At 36.4% G+C, this 18,176-nt stretch overlaps 1 protein-coding gene across 4 annotated transcripts in view; it reads right to left on the bottom strand.

The window, feature by feature from the left end:
- Positions 1-18,176, bottom strand: part of ATP2B1 (ATPase plasma membrane Ca2+ transporting 1) — a 123,034-nt gene that overhangs the window by 50,613 nt on the left and 54,245 nt on the right. For all 4 annotated transcript variants that reach the window (XM_075551189.1, XM_075551192.1, XM_075551191.1 and 1 more), the window contains one exon: positions 7,890-8,319. In XM_075551189.1, coding sequence (XP_075407304.1) covers positions 7,890-8,097 — 208 coding nt within the window. In that variant the 5' untranslated portion in view covers positions 8,098-8,319. The remainder of the gene's footprint in view (positions 1-7,889; positions 8,320-18,176) is intronic.

Raw genomic sequence — 18,176 nt, 5'->3', positions numbered from 1 at the left:
ATAAACTGCCATCACCACCACAAACTATACCAAGACCTTGACTAGTTTAGAAGTCAGAAGATTTAGATTTCTGTTCATGTACTGAAATCGTATACAAGTCACTATGGTGGTAGGTAGGGGCTAGTAATATTTGGTGGTCTAAATTAAGCTTTAAAGGGCCAAAATAAAGGGTAAGTGATAACAGTTTTAAGATCATAAATCACAGAAGAAACATTATCACACTAAGAGGGACGGAAAATTATAAGCTGACTGAACACTATACAAATTAACTTCATTTTGGCAACATTTACTTTCTACTATGTAGTCAATTTAATATAATGAAGTTTAAAGCTTTGTACTAACAATCTGTTGACCAACAGATACTGACTGACATCTACTATTTATAAGGAGTCAGTGTGAACAAGACAAGCCCTACAGTCAACCGACTTACACTGGAGGAAGAACAAAGAGCCAACTGAAATAATTATGTGCACCAGCAAATGCCATGAGGAAGAAAAAAGAAGGCAGAGTTCCTGTAATCCAGGTCAGCTTTACTGAGGAGGTCATGTTTGATGTGAGGTTGGTCGATAAGGCATCAGCTATGAAGACCTCAGAAACAAAAACAAGTGCACAAGCCCAGAGACCAAAGCAAGACCGGACGACACAAGATTAAGAAATGCATCCAGGATGGCAAGCCAGGGTGCCTAGAGGAAAAGAGGCCTGAAAGGGGGAGGCAGCCACAGGGAAGATCATGGATGAGTATGGGGATAGGGTTTTGGCCTTTATTCTAATGATCTGAAAACCAGTAGGAGATTTTGAATCAGGGTTATGATAACAAATCTGCTTTTAGAAAAATCATTTTAACTGTTGCATGACTGATCAATGAATGGGTGCGGCAATGAAGGAGAAAAACGAACTAGAAACAAACAAATAGAGCAGTCCATTAGAGCCATGAGAGTGCTCGTGACTTGCCAACAAGTCAATGACTTCCTCTGGGCAAGGGTTCTGGGTTAAAAAAAAAGTTTTATGTTAAATTTTATTTCCAAATTTGAAATGTTAGTTTTATTGTATTATGCCATAGTCAAAGCACACCACTACTAGGAGGCTTATTTCTACTGGTTGCAAACATAAACTATGGTCAGATACAGATAACTATTTTTCTACTGTCATCTGAAAAATTACAGAAACACTAGCAGCCAAGGGCAGCTTGTGCTGGCCCTACCCTGCTGCCTATCATAGTTTTGTTTCTTTCTACCATAGCTTTTATTTTCTCTGCTTTCTCTCTTCTACCTAACTTTAGCAACCACTACTTAAAACGTGCTGTGTCCCATTTGCTTCCATGTCCTTTATAGGATTTATGACAACATGCCTTTTACAAAATACTGCTCAGCAGCTACTTTTAATTTAAAAAATCATTTTATTAAGGGCTCGTATAACTCTGATCACAATCCATACATCCATACATTTTGTCAAGCACATTTGTACATTTGTTGCCCTCATCATTCTCAAAACATTTGCTTTCTACTTGAGTCCTTGGTATCAGCTCATTTCCCCCCACCCTCCTTGTTCCCCTTACTTTTAATTTTTATAAATTCACTTTTATCCATTAATTATGCAGCTCTCCTGGATGTTACACATGTTGTCAGTGCTAGAGACTTACATTTTAGAAATCTTACTAGAAATTCCACTTCATCATAATATAAATAACAGAACAGATTAAAATAGAGAAAAGATATCAAGGCCACAGTAAAAAGGTTCAATGAGTATGATGTAGACCACAAACTAGCCAAGGTACAACAGGAGTATAAAAAGGGTAATTTTATGAAGTTAGGATATTATAAGCAGGATATTTTAGTATAAAAGGGATTTTTAGATTTTGAGGATTAAGATAGGTGCTTGCTCTAACAGATAAGGTGAAATATAATGAAGTTATAAATCTCAATCATAGTTAACTTTGAAATTTGTAGTTCCAATTCCTTTAAGGGTGATTATAATTAAAACCAAAAGGTTTTTTTTTTTTAACAATTTATTAGGGACTCATACAACTCTTATCACAATCCATACATACATCAATTGTATAAAGTACATTTGTACATTCTTTGCCCTAGTCACTTTCAAAGCATTTGCTCTCCACTTAAGCCCTTTGCATCAAGTCCTCTTCCCCCCCCCTCTCCCCGCTCCTCCCTTCCTCACGAGCCCTTGATAATTTATAAATTATTATTTTGTCATATCTTTCCCTGTCCGATGTGTCCCTTCACCCCAAAAGGAAATTTTTTATTATGAAATCATACATGTTTCAAAACACATCCTACTGTGCAATATACAGGTAAGATAGTATAGTACATACTTTTCAAAACATAGTAAAGGACTATTCGGACAGAAAACAAATGATAAACTGATGGTTCAAATGAGGGACAAACACAATTTCCTTAATATGGCACATTTTCAAAGACCAGACCGATAAATAGAACTTAAAATCAATTTGTTTCATCTTGTGCTACTTTTACAAAAAATGTTACTGAGATGAGGGAATGCAGCACTTCTTTCTGCATATTTTGAAAATTGTATGATCTGAACTTCATAGCAGGAAGTGTATTATAGTAGTCAGATGAATGGCATCTGGAGCAAGAATGGCAAGGTGTGAGTCTCAGCTCTGGTAGCAATTACAACAATGAGACTTTGAGTAAGTTCCTTAACCTCCGTGTGTTATGGGTTTCTCAAATGCAAAAGAAATGGTAACAATCAACCTGGAACAAAAAGTGCTATTATATATGTTACCTATCTCTTTTTTTGGTCATTAATTATCTCAAGAAATGTCTTTCATTATTCCTCCAGGCTATAGTATTGGAATACTTAATAATTCTGAGTTACTTTTCTATTTAAAAAATTATTTAATTGGGGGCTTGTACAACTTTTATCACAATCCATACATCTATCCATTGTGTCAAGCACATTTGTTGCCATCATCATTATCAAAACATTTTTCTACTTGAACCCTTGATATAAGCTCATTTTTCTCTCTCCCTCTCCGCTCCCTCATGAACCCTTAATAATTTATAAATTATTATTTTGTCAAATCTGACATTGTCTGACATCTCCCTTCGCCTACTTTTCTGTTGTTCGTCCCCCAGGGAGGAGATTATACGTAGATCCTTGTAATCGGCTCCCCCTTTCTACCCCACCTTCCCTCCATCCTCCCAGTATCACCTCTCACTACTGGTCCTGAAGGGTTCATCTGTCCTGGATTTCCTGTGTTTCCAGTTGCTATCTGTACCAGTGTACATCCTCTGGTCTAGCCAGATTTGTAAGGTAGAATTGGGATCATGATAGTGGGGGTGAGGAAGCATTTAAGAACTAGAGGAAAGTTGTATGTTTCATCATTGCTACTCTGCACCCTGACTGGTTTGTCTCCTCCCTGAAACCTTTCTGTAAGGGGGTGTCCAGTTGTCTACAGATGAGCTTTGGGTCTCTACTTCTGCCCTGTGCCTCATTTACAATGATATGATTTTTTGTTCTTTGATGCCTGATACCTGGTCCCTTCTACACCTTGTTGTAACACAGGGTGGTGTGCTTCTTCCATGTGGGTTTTGTTGCTACTGAGCTACATGGCCGCTTGTTTACCTGCAAGCCTTTAAGACCCCAGGCGCTGTATCTTTTGGTAGCCAGGCACCATCAGCTTTCTTCACCACATTTGCTTATGCAACTCATTTGTCTTCAGTGAGTGTCGGGAAGGTATGCATCCTGGAATGCCAATTTAATAGAACAGTGTTCTTGCACTGAGCAAGTCCTTGAGTGGAGGTCCAATGTCCATCTGCTCCCTTAATACTAAACCTATAAATATATGCATATAGATCTATTTCTATTTTTAAGCATTTATCATGAATACACTACATATTTAATTTCTTCGGAACTGTATGCTAATGCTATGTGAAAATAAGGCAGGATTTTTTGTTTAATTGTGGATAAGCACACAGCCTGGAAATTAGCTGCCATATAGCAGATATAAATAACTGTATTCCAAACAAGTTTCCATATGGTTTTACATTTTATTTATATTCTGAAAAGGGTCTGCCAACACTTTTTCTTCTTAGATGTTATGTAAAACATATTAGGATCACTATGTGAGGTCTGATGAAAGATGTGTCAATGAATGGATGAATGATCAGATCAGATGAACTAAAGGAAGGGGTAAACAACTTCAGTTTAACCAAATCAAAATTCACGTACTTTTGGGAAATCATTTTAACTTTTCCTTTCCCAAGGATAAATCAGTTATTCTAATAAAAGAGTACTGACTGTCTAAGATTATTTCCTTAAGCATACAAATAGCTAGTCATCCTTGATTATGCTTTATTATCATTTGTCTAGTTGAGTAGATACAAACGGTTCACTTATTTCTGCATATAATACAATAATGAAGGGTGCTGCTATTTTGTTTTTAATTTCAGCAATTGCAAGCACAAATGGAATGCTTAAAATGACTTATTTTACATTTTATAAGAAATTCAAATAATGATGAATTAACAGTGAAGATAATTGCTTGTACAAATTTTAGCAAAAAGTAAATTCAAAATTCAGGGAAGATGAACAAGAGAAAAGGTGAAAGTTCAAATATAAAAATGCGAGGACTTTTCAAAATAAAAAGGCTAGAGAATAAGAAAACGAAAAACAGGCCAGTAAGAAAGTACACAAAGAAAGAAACAAATAAATACAGAATGGAACAGCTAGTCTGAACAAACACACACAATCACTGACTACTTATAGTGTATAAATTAAGAAAAAAACAAATCCTACTGGTATAAAAGTTTTCATCTATGAAATTAGAAAACAAAGACTAATTTAATGCTAATAGATTTGTTGGAAACAGTTTTTTCACACTGATTTTGGTATTCAAATTGGTAAGATATTTCTAAAAACATAATTTGGGACTATCTATTACTTTAAACTTTAAAACATACCAATCTGATCCAGTAATCTCATTTTGTAGGGGAAACCTGTCTGGAAAATGATTTGAAAATTTTAACAAGCTGTGTTCACCACCAACTAGAACCAATCTAGTGTCTAATTGCGGGTGACTTCGTAGCAGTAAAGACTTCGAAGGGTAGTGGGTTTCACAGCACTCTCCTTCGATCTTCAGAGATGATTAACATCAGCTCTACTTTGTCTTCACCCAGCTGTATACGCCAGAAGCTCAGGGGCCACAACACCAAAGTTTTAGTTCTACACTAACCACATACTGCCTGGATTTCACATGAGGAAAAGTTAGCTAGCTACCTACAGATGGCCTCACCCGAGAGGTGGGAGGGGAGAGGGGAATCTGAAAACAATTATCAAACACTTTCATAGCGGTGATGGATTACACTCATGGCATTATTTTACTTATCTATTTGATTTTTAACAGTTCTATTCACATATAATTCACAAATCATACAATTCCATGGCTTAAACATATTAAAATGAGTTGTGCAACCCTAACCAATCTATTTTTAGAATTTTTTCTTCTTTCTTGTACTCATTGGTAGCTACCCATTTCCCCCAAATTGTCCCTGCCAGAAACTATAATACAATTACTGTCGCTAGAGCTTGCCTATCCTAGATTTCATAAAGTAAAACATACCACAAAAAACCCCAACAAACTAAGAGAAAAACCCTCAATCGAAAAGAAATCGGAAAATAATAAAAATGAGAACACATTTAATAAAATGGGCCCAAAAGGAGGATAAGTGATAAGCTGTTAAACTTTAACCTAACTCATGTGCACTAGTCCACTTTCCAGGGCCCTGGGTCTGATAGCAAGGTTAGGCCCCAACCTCGGCTGATGATGGTCAGAGAGGACTCACCCGAGGCTCAATCCATGGGTAAGAACCATCAACACAGACTTCCATATTCCTACTAGTGGTACTAACTTGAGGAAAAGATCCAGAACATTTTGAAGAGTTAACAAGATGCAGGAAAGAATTATTCCTCGTGGTCTGAAGTTCTTCGTCTCACATATTTTGTGTGTACTGACACAGACCTCTTTACAGAGATCAAAGTAGCTAAGATTACAAACAATTAGCTGTGACCACAATTCTGTGATCACACAGAATTAATGACTTTACAGAAATTTTTGGTGCGATTTAAAATTCTTTGGCAATTTTGGAAACAACTTTTTCTATTAAGTCTTACTAAAAATAGAATGTCATTACGTTTCAAGAAAAATAATCAGTAAAATGACTTCTGAAAAATTTGTCCTGATATGGTTTTGGAATATAAATGAATAAACTATACGGTTTCACATCATCTGACTCCTAAAAGAGATGTTCAATAATAACCACTAATTTTAGTGTCCTATCTTACACAAAACATTCTTTTTCTCTATCTGCATGTTTTCATTGTTACATGTTCTCATCTCTCCCCTGCACTTTGAGAACACCTTCCTGGAATATTCTATGTCTAGTTTTATATTCAACATGATCAATGTATATAAAAAGTCCATCCTTCTCACTCCATCTCAAAGACATATAGGGTGAGCCAAAAAGTACTGCTTCAAAAACCAGAGAAATAATTTTGAACACTAATATAAAAATATGAAGTTACTGTTTTGTGACATATCCTGTCAACCAAAACTATAGGCTTCTGAAGGCAGTGTTTCCATCTCTAATCCTTTCTTGAAGAAATCTGTTAATTCACATCATAATTATAGTCTGGGACATCCTCAAAGGCTAAAATTGTGTTCCTTTTAAAAAGTCTTTGGGCTGTGAAACAAAAAAAGAGTCTGAAAGCAAGATCAGGGCTGCAGGTAAGCTTTCCAAATGAAATTCTTGTAAACAGCCTTTGTTACCCTCAAAAAAAAAACGAGCAGTTGCATTATCGTGACAGGAATAAAGTCCTTGGAGTAATTTTCCTGACTTTCCCAATTTAGTTTACAATTTTCTTAAAATTTCTTCAAAAAAAAAAAGTGACCATGACCATCCTGTGTCCTTTGAGGAAATCTACCAAGATTACTCCTTTGGAATCTTAAAATACAGTCAAGTCATAAACCTTGGAGGTGACTTCTATGCCCAACAGATCACCTTTGAAGTCACTGTTTTGATGGGGACTGTTTTTTGAAATTTCTCTAATGAGACTAAGACAGGTGTAGTTCTCTTGAGAAACTGTCTGCAGCCTTCCACTGATCTCAGAGGCATATTTAAGCATGTTTTATTTGGAGCAAATCCTCAAGAGGTACCATATATACTCGTGGATGAGCCGAGTTTTTCAGCACATTTTAATTGCATTTTGTGGTAAAATTAGGTGCTGATATTCGGGGTGGCTTATATATATGATAATAGTTTTTGACTTATCTTCGCATGCAATGAAGTGACAATGAAACAGTGAATTGTTTCCCTTGCGCAATCCTAAAGAAGAAACTACAAATCATAAGTTATGCAACCAAGTTTCTCTGAACATAAAAATTCAAAATAACTGAAAGACTCATCAATTATTTTTAATCAAAGAAAGCATTTGCTAGACAAAAACTATGTGCTATTTAATCTATTTTATTTGCCTATCGGCCTCCTACATGAATTATGACAGTCTAAGTTAACAACAACTTTGTCAGCTACTGGCAATGACGACGATATTATGCCACTGGCAAAATGAAAGAGAGAGAATAGGGTTTATCTCTACGGAATCCCTGGGGCTACCAGTAGCCCCATCCATCTTCTATAACAAGAGCTGGGAGACAATTGTGCTATCATGAGCAGGTAATTTGCAGCATTATTCCTTAAAATTACTTTAACCACACCAATCTGATTAGCTTATCTCTGATATCACTAAAGTTATAGCCACAAAAATATAAGAACCCCCAAATTTTATGCTTATTTATTTGAGTCAAATAGACAAACATTCTCTGAACAAGGACTAAAAATAAATGTAGTAAAACTCACCTTCGTTGGGAGATGTTTTCAACTTAGTGCAAATTCCATAAACATCTCCATAGCTTTCTTGTATTTTTCGTAATGCATCTGTGGACCTGAGCTCCATGAGAGCCCGCAGCTCTGCGAGCGTAATTCCAAAGTCTCCATCATGATTTGCTTCTTTCAATGAGTTTTTTACACCACCATATGAAACTGAGTTGTTTGCCATATCGCCCATTACAAGGATAAATTATGAGGAGGAAAATGTTTCCCAAAAGAATTTAATTTTCACTTGATAAAGTTCCAAGATGAAAATTTTTTAAATATGAAAATCTTCCTTAAACCAAACACTCATTGTATTACTTAATAAAGCAGCTTCAAGCAGTAGTATTTCCCAGAGAAGTATCTTGACCTTTGGCCCATGACTAGTTTCTTCCAATCAATCATGAGATGCATACATCTGCAATTAAAAGAAAATAAGTTAATGAAATCCACTTTAGTCTTATGCATATAAGCACCGAATGCCAAGTCACTAATCAAAGTATATCACTTAATTATAAAAATATTGATTAATATTTTTGAATAGGAGTTTTAAGCCTCTAAAGTTGGTTACATGACTGAAGTTTACTGAAATAACATTACACAAGAGATTTTATATCTCTCAATTATTAGAAAAAATGTCATTTCACACGATTGAATTTTACATTCCATTCAGTTTTATTATTACCATAAACTATGACTAACAATTACCATAAATAATTATCAATATTAGAACTTAAGTTCTAAGCACTGCTTTAAATTTGTTTTTTACCATTGAATTAAGTTTAACTGTGTCAGACAGATTAGAACTGTTCATAAATTTCTGAAACTATACATCTATAAAAAAATCATTTTATTTGGGGCTCGTACAACTCATCACAATTCATCCATCCATCCATCCATCGTCAAGCACATTTGTTGTCATCATTATTCTCAAAACATTTGCTTTCTACTTGTGCCCTTGATATCGGCTCATTTTTCCCCCTCCCTCATGAACCTTTGATAATTTATAAATTATTTTGTCATGTCTTACACTATCTGACGTCTCCCTTCCCCCACTTTTCTGTTGTCCGTCCCCCAGTGAGGAGGTCATATGTAGATCCTTGTAACTGGTTCCCCCTTTCCACCACACCCTCCCTCCACCTTCCAGGTATCGCCACTCTAACCACTGGTCCTGAAAGGATCATACTCCCCGGATTCCCTGTGTTTCCAGTTCCTATATGTACTAGTGTACATCCTCTGGTCTAACCGGATCATAACAACGTAATCCCCAAATCCCACGAGGTTTTATTATTCTTTATTGAGAAGTATAAGATTCAGAGAATGAGGGTTTGTGCACAGTTAAGAAATGGCTAAGCTGGGTTCTCTACTGAGTTATCTTTCATCTGAATACTTTAAACATTTTCATACCCATTTTCAATTTTATATCCAATTACATGTTTCTTCCTATCGATGACTCTATCCTCCTAAGTATTTCACATCAAATAATTTATGAAAGGACAAAATGCACAACAAACCCACTAACACTGCCTTCTTACAATTTTTCTTGGCCTCACTATGACTACCAAAGCTTGGCTTCCTAGTACAATCTCCTATGATGACTTTTGTCACATGTCACTGCCTTAAGTTTTCCCAGGACTAGTAAAGTGGAGGGATGGATGCCTTACTTTATCTTCACAGTTTGAGGGGGCTTCAAAACGTTCTTGGAAAAATTCCATTATTTCGATTTTTCCAAGAAACATTTAAAATCCTCTCTTACTTTTCAAATCTTTCCCTTATTCTACTCCTGGAGAGTTCTCTTCTTTGTCTACACGTTCTTTTGCAAAAGCACGCACCATTCTCCTTAACTAGCTCATATCTATTAAGTCTTAGTTGTGGGTGCTTCACCATCTTTCAGCCACTCCAAAGTTAGTCAACAAGTACAACATAGCATTCCAATCTCATTCCCTATCAAAAAGCTGCCTCCACCCATTTAACCTGAGTGACATCACCATCACTCTCACCACCTGGACTCTCTTACATCTTCTTTGATGCCATCTGCTCTAGTTTCAGTATGTACTGAAATGAAGTCCTTGGTTTCTTTGAAAAGTCTCTTTCATATAACTATTTTCCTTCCCCATCTTCAAACCCCAGGTACAATTTATAATCAAACCACATAAGTTCTATCTCATTTTAATATTTGCTACATCCAATCCTTTGTGCATTTCACTATTTTAATTGATATAGGCAACATGGTACTATACTTAAACCTACGGAATTAAATCCAATCCTATTGCTTCTGCTGTGTTTGTCATTCAAAATCAAGTTTCACCTACCTTTTTCTTAAACAATTCTCCAACACATCAACTCATAATAACCCAACAGAAAAGACTAGCACTATCCCAAAGGGTTCCCCAAGCTGAAATCTTTATTATTATGTAGGAACATATCTCCAAAGTTTTGGCTTTCATGGAGCAGATGGGGGTTGAATGACTACTTTCCAGTTAGCATTCATGTATCTTAACTAACTACTGCAACACCAGAGATCCTGTGTAATGATTAAAAACTAGAAAAGATTACCAGCAAATACAATTAAACTTCATCTCCCAAAATATTACAGGATGATTGCAATTAGAGTTACATGGTCCTTAAACTTCTGTATGTTCTAAGATAACCTAAGGGCTTATTAAAATTGTTGGGCCCCAGCCTTGAGACTTTTAATTCAGTAGGATTTCATAGGGGGGTTAAATGCACATTTCTAACCTATTGTCCAAGTGTCACTGATGCTACTGTTCCCGAAACCACAATGTGAGAACCACTGAATTAGAGAATGGGCTTAAACTTCTGAATTAATACTAGCTGGTTAAGGACAGCTGTTTGAAGAAAGTGTCCTTGCCTTGGGTTAAATTTCCAATGAACCCAATGCTTGTTTAGTCTTGATAGTTATGGGTTCTCGAAGACATCATCGCCTATCTTTTTCCACTTCCAAAAATAATTATCCTCATCTGATTATTACTTAAAAGGAGTTCTGGTGGTGTAGCGGATTACTCAAAGGGCTGTAACTGCAAGGTCAGTGGCTTGAAACCACCAGCTGCCCTGTGGGAGAAAGATGAGGCTTTCTACTCCTATACAGATTTGAAGTCTCAGAAATCCACAGGGACAAGTCTACTCTGTCCTACAGGATCATTATGAATTGGAATTAATTCAATAGCAGTGTTATTTTACTCATCCACTAAAAAATTATTTCCTTTCTTCTCACACATTGTTCTAACTTGATTTCAAAGACTCAGTAAAGGTGGTGGCGATTTGCTATTTTCCCTAAGTTTTTACAGCAAAAAACTTTCACTGAGACATAGCACTAACCTTAAGAGTTTATTATGGTTATTATTTACAAAAGCCCGAGTGTGTTTGGGCTATGTGCGGTGTTCATTACACATCTTGTTTCCACGATGAGGAATTTTCTTCAACAACTCCTGGCATCCTACTCCATCATTACCATTAAGGTGAAATGGGCTGCCTGACTAGAGACTCTCTAAGAAGAACTGGGTATCTACAGCTTCTTTATCTTGCTGTCTTCTGGGAACTAGTTGTCTACAAGAATCCTGCATCCTGGTGTGAGATTTTAGGATCAGGCTTCCTGGTCAAAATCCTGCTATTGTTAAAAACAAACTGAGTCGGGCAAGTGGATAACTGATTAGTTCTGGGGTCAATACTAGAACCCCATGTTGACACTCAAAAACCAAATAAGGATCCCATTTGTTCAATTTCAGTTTTTATCAGCAATAAAAATGCTATTTTTATTTCTATGTTCTGAAATTTGTCTTTTCACATAGAAAAGAAGGTTATTTAGTGGGGGCCCATAAATTCCTCAACAATAGTAAAGTGGGAACATGATTCAAGGAGCTATCCATGCCCCTCCATTTGCAGAATGAATGAAAGGCAAGAGAAGGATTGATGCTAAATAAATAAGACAGACACCCACTTCTTCCCAAAATAAAACCCCTATGCCATCAAGTCTATTTCAATTCATAGCAAACCTACTGGGCAGAGTAGAGCTGCCCCACAGGGTTTTCGAGGCTGCAATATTTATGAAAGCAAGCTGGCACTTATTTTCCTGAGTAGTGGCTATTGGGTGCAAACTGCCTAGTTAGCAGCAGAACATTTTAACCATTGCACTAGGGTTCCTGATTTTAAAAAGATGACTACAGATCCAAATTCAATTAAGCACACTAAAATGTATACAAATGATTGTTTGTCAACACCTCAATCCCAATCAGTCTACCCTTTAAATGTCAATATTCCTTTTAGGTTAGATTACTTAAAGACAAGATACTCCCAACAAGAAAGGTTACTCTTTCTTGTATGTAGTATATGAAAGATAACATACAATTTGAAGGCCTGCAAATTGTAGTAATAAGTTTAGGGATGTCTTTTGATTAATTTTAACCCTAACTTTAAATAATGTAATTAGAACTCAGAAGTCATTTATTCGTTTAAAGCATTCTTTTCTTTAAATTACTATTGCCATCAGAGTTCAGTGCTGCAGTGGCAGTTTCAACTCACAGCAAGGCTGTGTACAACAGAAACACTGCCCAATCCTGTACCGTCCTCACAATGATGACTGTTTGAGCCCTGACTTGCAACTATTATGTCAATTCATCTTGTTACAGGTCTTCTTCATTTTCCTTAGTTCTCTAACAAACAGTTTCTCCAGGGACTGGTCCCTCCTGATAATATGTTGAAGACATGTAAGAAGTTGTTTGCCATCAGCTTTCATATGCATCAGGTGATTGAAAATACCATGGCTTCTGTCAGGCATGACTTAATTCTTCAAAGTGACATCTTTGCTTTAATTTAGGTAGGTTTTCTTCCAGCAGATCTGCCTAATATAATACACTGCTCCACTTTTCAACACCTGCTTCAGTGGGTGTTGATTTTGGATCCAAGTAAAATAGCTGCTGAAGATATGTTGCTCATTAGTCCAGTTGTGACCAGTCTTTGTAATCCTTACAGAAGGCTGGGGTTTTTGATTTTCAATATGGGCTTCAAATTCTTTCCAACAAGCAAGGCTGTGCCACCTGCCTATTTCAGGTTATTAATGAGTCTCCCACCAATCATGAGGCTGCATTCTTTTTCAGACTCCAATTTCTCAAATTATTTGTTCAGCATGCAGACTAAGCATGTATGAATAAATATGGCGAAAGGACACAATCTTGATGCATACCATCTCTGACTTTGAAGCAAGCAGTTTCCCTTTGCTCGATTTGAAAGACTGTCTTTTGCTCTATGTACAGGCCCTGCATGAGCACAATGAAATAGACTGGATTCCTATTGTTCTCAACCTGAGCCAGTTTATGATCCATGCAGTCAAAATGCCTTTGCATACTCAATAAAAACACAGGTAAACATATTTCTGGTTTCCTCTGCTTTCGGCAAACATCTGTCTGACATCAGCAATAATATCCCTCGCTGCCCATATTCAGAATTTGGCTCGAATTTCTGGCATTTCTCTGTCAAAGTACTAATGAAAATGCTTTTGAATTAAGTTTGGTAAAATTTTATTTAAACATTAATGACATGGGTTAATAATTTATGCTTTCCATTGGATCACTTTTTGGGGGATCTTTTTCAGTTGTAGGCCAGGTAGTTAGTTATCTTCAACATTTTGAGCACTTCTATTTTACATCCATTTTCTAAAACATCTCATATGGAATCCTGTTAATTCCTGAAGCCTTCCAAGTAGCGAGGATTTCTTTCAAACCAGTCACTTTTATCATATGCTATTTCCTGAGATGGTTGAATATTGACCAATTCTTTTTGCTACAGTGACTGTGCATTCCTTCTACCTTCTTCTGATGCTTCCTGCATCATTTAATATTTTACCCAAAGAATCTTTTATTATTTTAACTCAAGGCTTGGATTCTTTCTCTCTACTCCAACCCAATCCCCCCAGTTCAGCTGGAGAAATGCCAAGCATACTTTTTCCTATGTTTTCTAACTACAGGCCCTGGCACATTTCCATGTATCTCACTTTGTCTTCGTGGCAACCTTTTGAAATCTGTTGAGCTCCTTTTCTTCTGGAAGCTTTAGCTACTCTAGTCAACTGGATTGAAGCATATTTCAAAAACCGAATGTTCGTTAGTTTCTAAAATTTGGTCTATAAAATGTTCTTGAGTCAAACGATTTAAAAATTCCCGACTATCTTAAATCATGGTATTTTTATCACTTACAATGTATAATAAAATGTCAAAATGAAGTAAGCGGAATTTTGGTCATAAATTTTACTCAGTAAAAGGTACATTGAAATACCTCCATTAAATGTCTTTGAAATTTCATTTAATATAATGAAATATTTAAGTGTTATGCCTTATTTCTATTTAATAGCTGCACTACAAATCAGTATTTTTGAAACATTTCCCAAACTAGTATTTATAGAGGTTCTTAATCCGTAACTAATTCTAGAGTAACACAGATCCCCTAAAGATAAAAAGCTTCTTTTCAGTCACGTGATAATGTTATGACAATTGAATATCAAACTTGACATAATCATACAAAATCATAGCTTGCTTACCAAAATCAAGTCAAGCCCACTGACAGTGAGTGAGTGCACCGTGACTCCAAGCTACCAATAGTGCAGAGCACAAAGGGTTACCAATGCTGTAAATCTTTACAGGGACAAAGAGTCTCTTTCCTCTCTCATAGAACGCTGGTGGGTTAACTGCCAGTCCTGTAGTTAGTAGCTGTTGCCTCACTGGTGTAAAAAGGGCATACTGGAGTCAGATAAACCAACAGAGCTCTTATTGAGAGTAACTGATACAATTTTGAAGTGACTTAAGGTTTTTATTTGCTATGTTTTTGGACTGACGAAGTTTTTAAAGTAACTAAATCTAAATCAAAATAAAATACAAACCATAAAAACAAAAGTCGCTATTCTGTTAAATGATGACTACAGAGCAAAAATGTACACAATTTAATAGCGGAAAGGGATGGTAGATATCAAATCCAATTGTTTGCTGATAGCCACTGAAACTATATACTCATAAATCATCTATGTGCTAAAGCTGTTTATAATCAAAAGCAAGCAAGCATTAAGGACTCATAAAAATCAATAAAGAGTGAAAGACCAAAACTTAAAATGAACTCAATGGCAAATGAAAAAACTACAATGGAACACAAATAACTGGCATCCTACTTCAAAATACGAATGACCAAGAATCATAAACAATTTTGAGTAGTCTTTCAAAAAAGAACACTCAAGACACTTCCTTTTTAATTTCTGAAATATAAAAATGAATTAAATTTCCTTTATCTACAAGTAGAGAAAGAATTTTGGGAAGAGGTTTGCTCTTCACACTTCACTGGGAGTATGACCTCATAAATTGAAAAACCTGCACTCCACTTCATCCCTACTAGATGCTATCCTGTAGTTTCGTGTACATTAGGAAAAATGTCAAACTAGTACATCAAAACTGTGATTTTAAAAAGAGAAGGAAAAATAATTGCAAAATTTTCATATAAATCCATCAAACACAAAAGAGCAACCTCTAGCTCAGGGGTTCTCAACCTTCCTAATGCCGTGATCCTGTCATACAGTATATGTTGTGGTGACCCCCAACCTTAAAATTATTTTTGTTGCTACTTCATAACAGTAATTTTGCCACTGTTATGAATTGGGTGACCCGTGAAAGGGTTGTTTGACACACACACACCTCGCCCCCAGCAAAGGGGTCCTGACCCACAGGCTGAGAACCACTTCTCTAGCTGCTTGTTCTATTTTCCACTGCTGTTTCTTCTTTGACAAATGCTTAATTACCAAGGCAGTGTGTGTGTGTGTGTGGGGGGGGGGTGACATTGTAATCTGAAAGCCCAGACCAGACCAATTCAGCCAAAACCAACACCATCAAGTTGATTCTGACACAGTCAACCTTATAGTATAGAGTAGAACTCTCCCTGTGGGCTTCCAAGCCGTAACTCTACAGGGCAGGTGTTCAAAGCCTCATGTTTCTCCTGTAGAGTGGCTAGTGGTTTAGAACTGTTGGCTTTGTATTTAGTAGGCTTACACTTAACCCACTGTGCCCCCAGGACTACTATAATCCACAGAGAATGAGAGCCGTTTACAGCTAATAGTAATAATTTATTCTCATGTTCATTTACAATGCTCATTTAAAAAATTTTTTCTTAGTATTTCACAATTCAATGAAGACAGTAGTCATTCTATAGAAGTTTGGCTTAGAGAAGATATGCACAAAAGCCCACCATTTTCTTGTCCTAGACTCAAACACAACACGTATTCTATACAGTGATGTCAATTCAAAGGAAAATAGTGCCTATAAATTGGTGATTCGCACCCTCCTTGGAGTTGTATCACAATTACTCTGGCTTTTGTTATCTGTCCTTACCACCACAGATCATTTGTTCATGCTAACAAAGTAATGGCACTTAAATAAGCAGAACATGATAAAAAATTAATGTGACTTTCTAACATATATACCTTGAGGTTCACTGCACTGTATGGTCAGGTCAGTTGCAATCATCTTATGCCAAACACTGACAATACCTGTATTTATTAAGGAGTTGGCCTAATTTTGCAGTTATATATAATTTTAAAACATATCATTCTGAATTTGCCAAAATCAAGGTTATAGTTCTGGGTCACATTAGAATATTACATTCATTTTGTATTATTTACATATGTAGATCAGTAATTTTTAAACTACATCTGCTCTCATATGACACAGATTGGTGGGCCCCACCCCAGAGTTTGTAGTTAGTGGGTCTCCATGAGGCATAGCCTAGTGGCACAGGGATTACTAATTATACTCATGTATAGGCTGAGTTTTTCCAGCACATTTATAATGCAGTTTTTGTGGTAAAATTAGGTGTCTTGGCTGCTGTTTGGGTTAGCTTACACTTGAGTATAGATGGTATACATGGCCAGCTGCTAACCTAAAGGAAAGGCTGGAACTCCAAACTCACCCTCGAGAAAGATGTAACAGAGTATGCTCTCCTGAATACTGGAAACCTTGCGAGGCAATTCTACTCTGTTCTATCAAGTCACAGTTCACAGTGGTAAATCTAAACCTGACTGTGGGTTATGATATGGTACGGAATGCCGACGGAAGAGAGCCAGCCTATAGCTGGACTACTGGGCCTCTCTTTAGGGTGTGGTAAAGATTTTAAAAGCCAAGAAATATGTAAACAGCACTCTGGAACCCCACTATCATGGGATTTTTGGAGATGGGATGTAAAACACACATTCCTACCAGCTTATAAGGTGACAGTAATGGTGATGATGCTGGTCTAGTGAACCACATCGCAGACAGTTAAGTGTCTGAAACTGACTCTCAAAAAAATAAACTTATAATTATTGACTGAGTCAATTCCAGCTTCTAGTGACACTATAGGACTGAGAAGAACTCCCCTCATGGGCTTCTGAGGGTATAAGTTATTACTGGAGTAGAAAGTCTCATCTGAGGGGCTGGGTGTGTATGTGTCCAAAAACTTACTGGGATTACCACCTTAATCCAAAAATTTCCTGCAATGATATAAGCAAATTACTAATGGTTTTTTATTAAGTTGTTAACTTGCAAAGATAACTGAAAGTAGATCATATTCAAAAGATCTTTTATGAGCAGTATTTTGAGTAATTTGATTTTCAATACTAAATACATATATTTCTTACTTACAATTTTATGGTTCATAAATATGGCAAATATTTTGCCAAAGTAAAAATGTAGACCTTAAGTGGCTACATTTGAACATATGAAACACCTACAGGTTTTAAATTAATTTGAACAAGTTTAACAGAAACTACAAGGGAACTAGGAGCCTGGGTGGCTTCACCAGTTACACGTTAGGCTAAGAAAATAAACAGTTCCAAACCACCAGCCCCTCTATGGGAGAAAGAGGAGGCTTTTTATTCCCGTGAAGACTTTTAACAAGCTCAGAAACCCATAGGGAAATGAGTTTCAACACAGGGAACTATAAAATCTCTCCTCCAAAATACAGTACACTTCTTTTCTAATTTTCTATTTTACTTAGGCATTTTGAAAACACTGTTCATCATAACAGTAATTTAAAAACAAACTAACTGCTAGAGAGTCAATTCTGACTCATAGTGACCCTACTACAGAACAGGTTAGAACTGTACCTTTGAATTTTTTTACCACAGTTGAAAAAGACACATCTTTCACCCTCATAGTGACCTTGAGGTTAGCAGCCAAAGGCTTAACATACATCACCTGGGTTCCTATAATAATACTAGTGTCCTACTAAAAAAATTAAGCCTTTCAGCAACTC

Source organism: Tenrec ecaudatus, chromosome 6 (assembly GCF_050624435.1).
Source record: "Tenrec ecaudatus isolate mTenEca1 chromosome 6, mTenEca1.hap1, whole genome shotgun sequence".
Lineage (NCBI taxonomy): Eukaryota > Metazoa > Chordata > Mammalia > Afrosoricida > Tenrecidae > Tenrec > Tenrec ecaudatus.
This window is presented reverse-complemented; position numbering and strand designations above follow the sequence as displayed.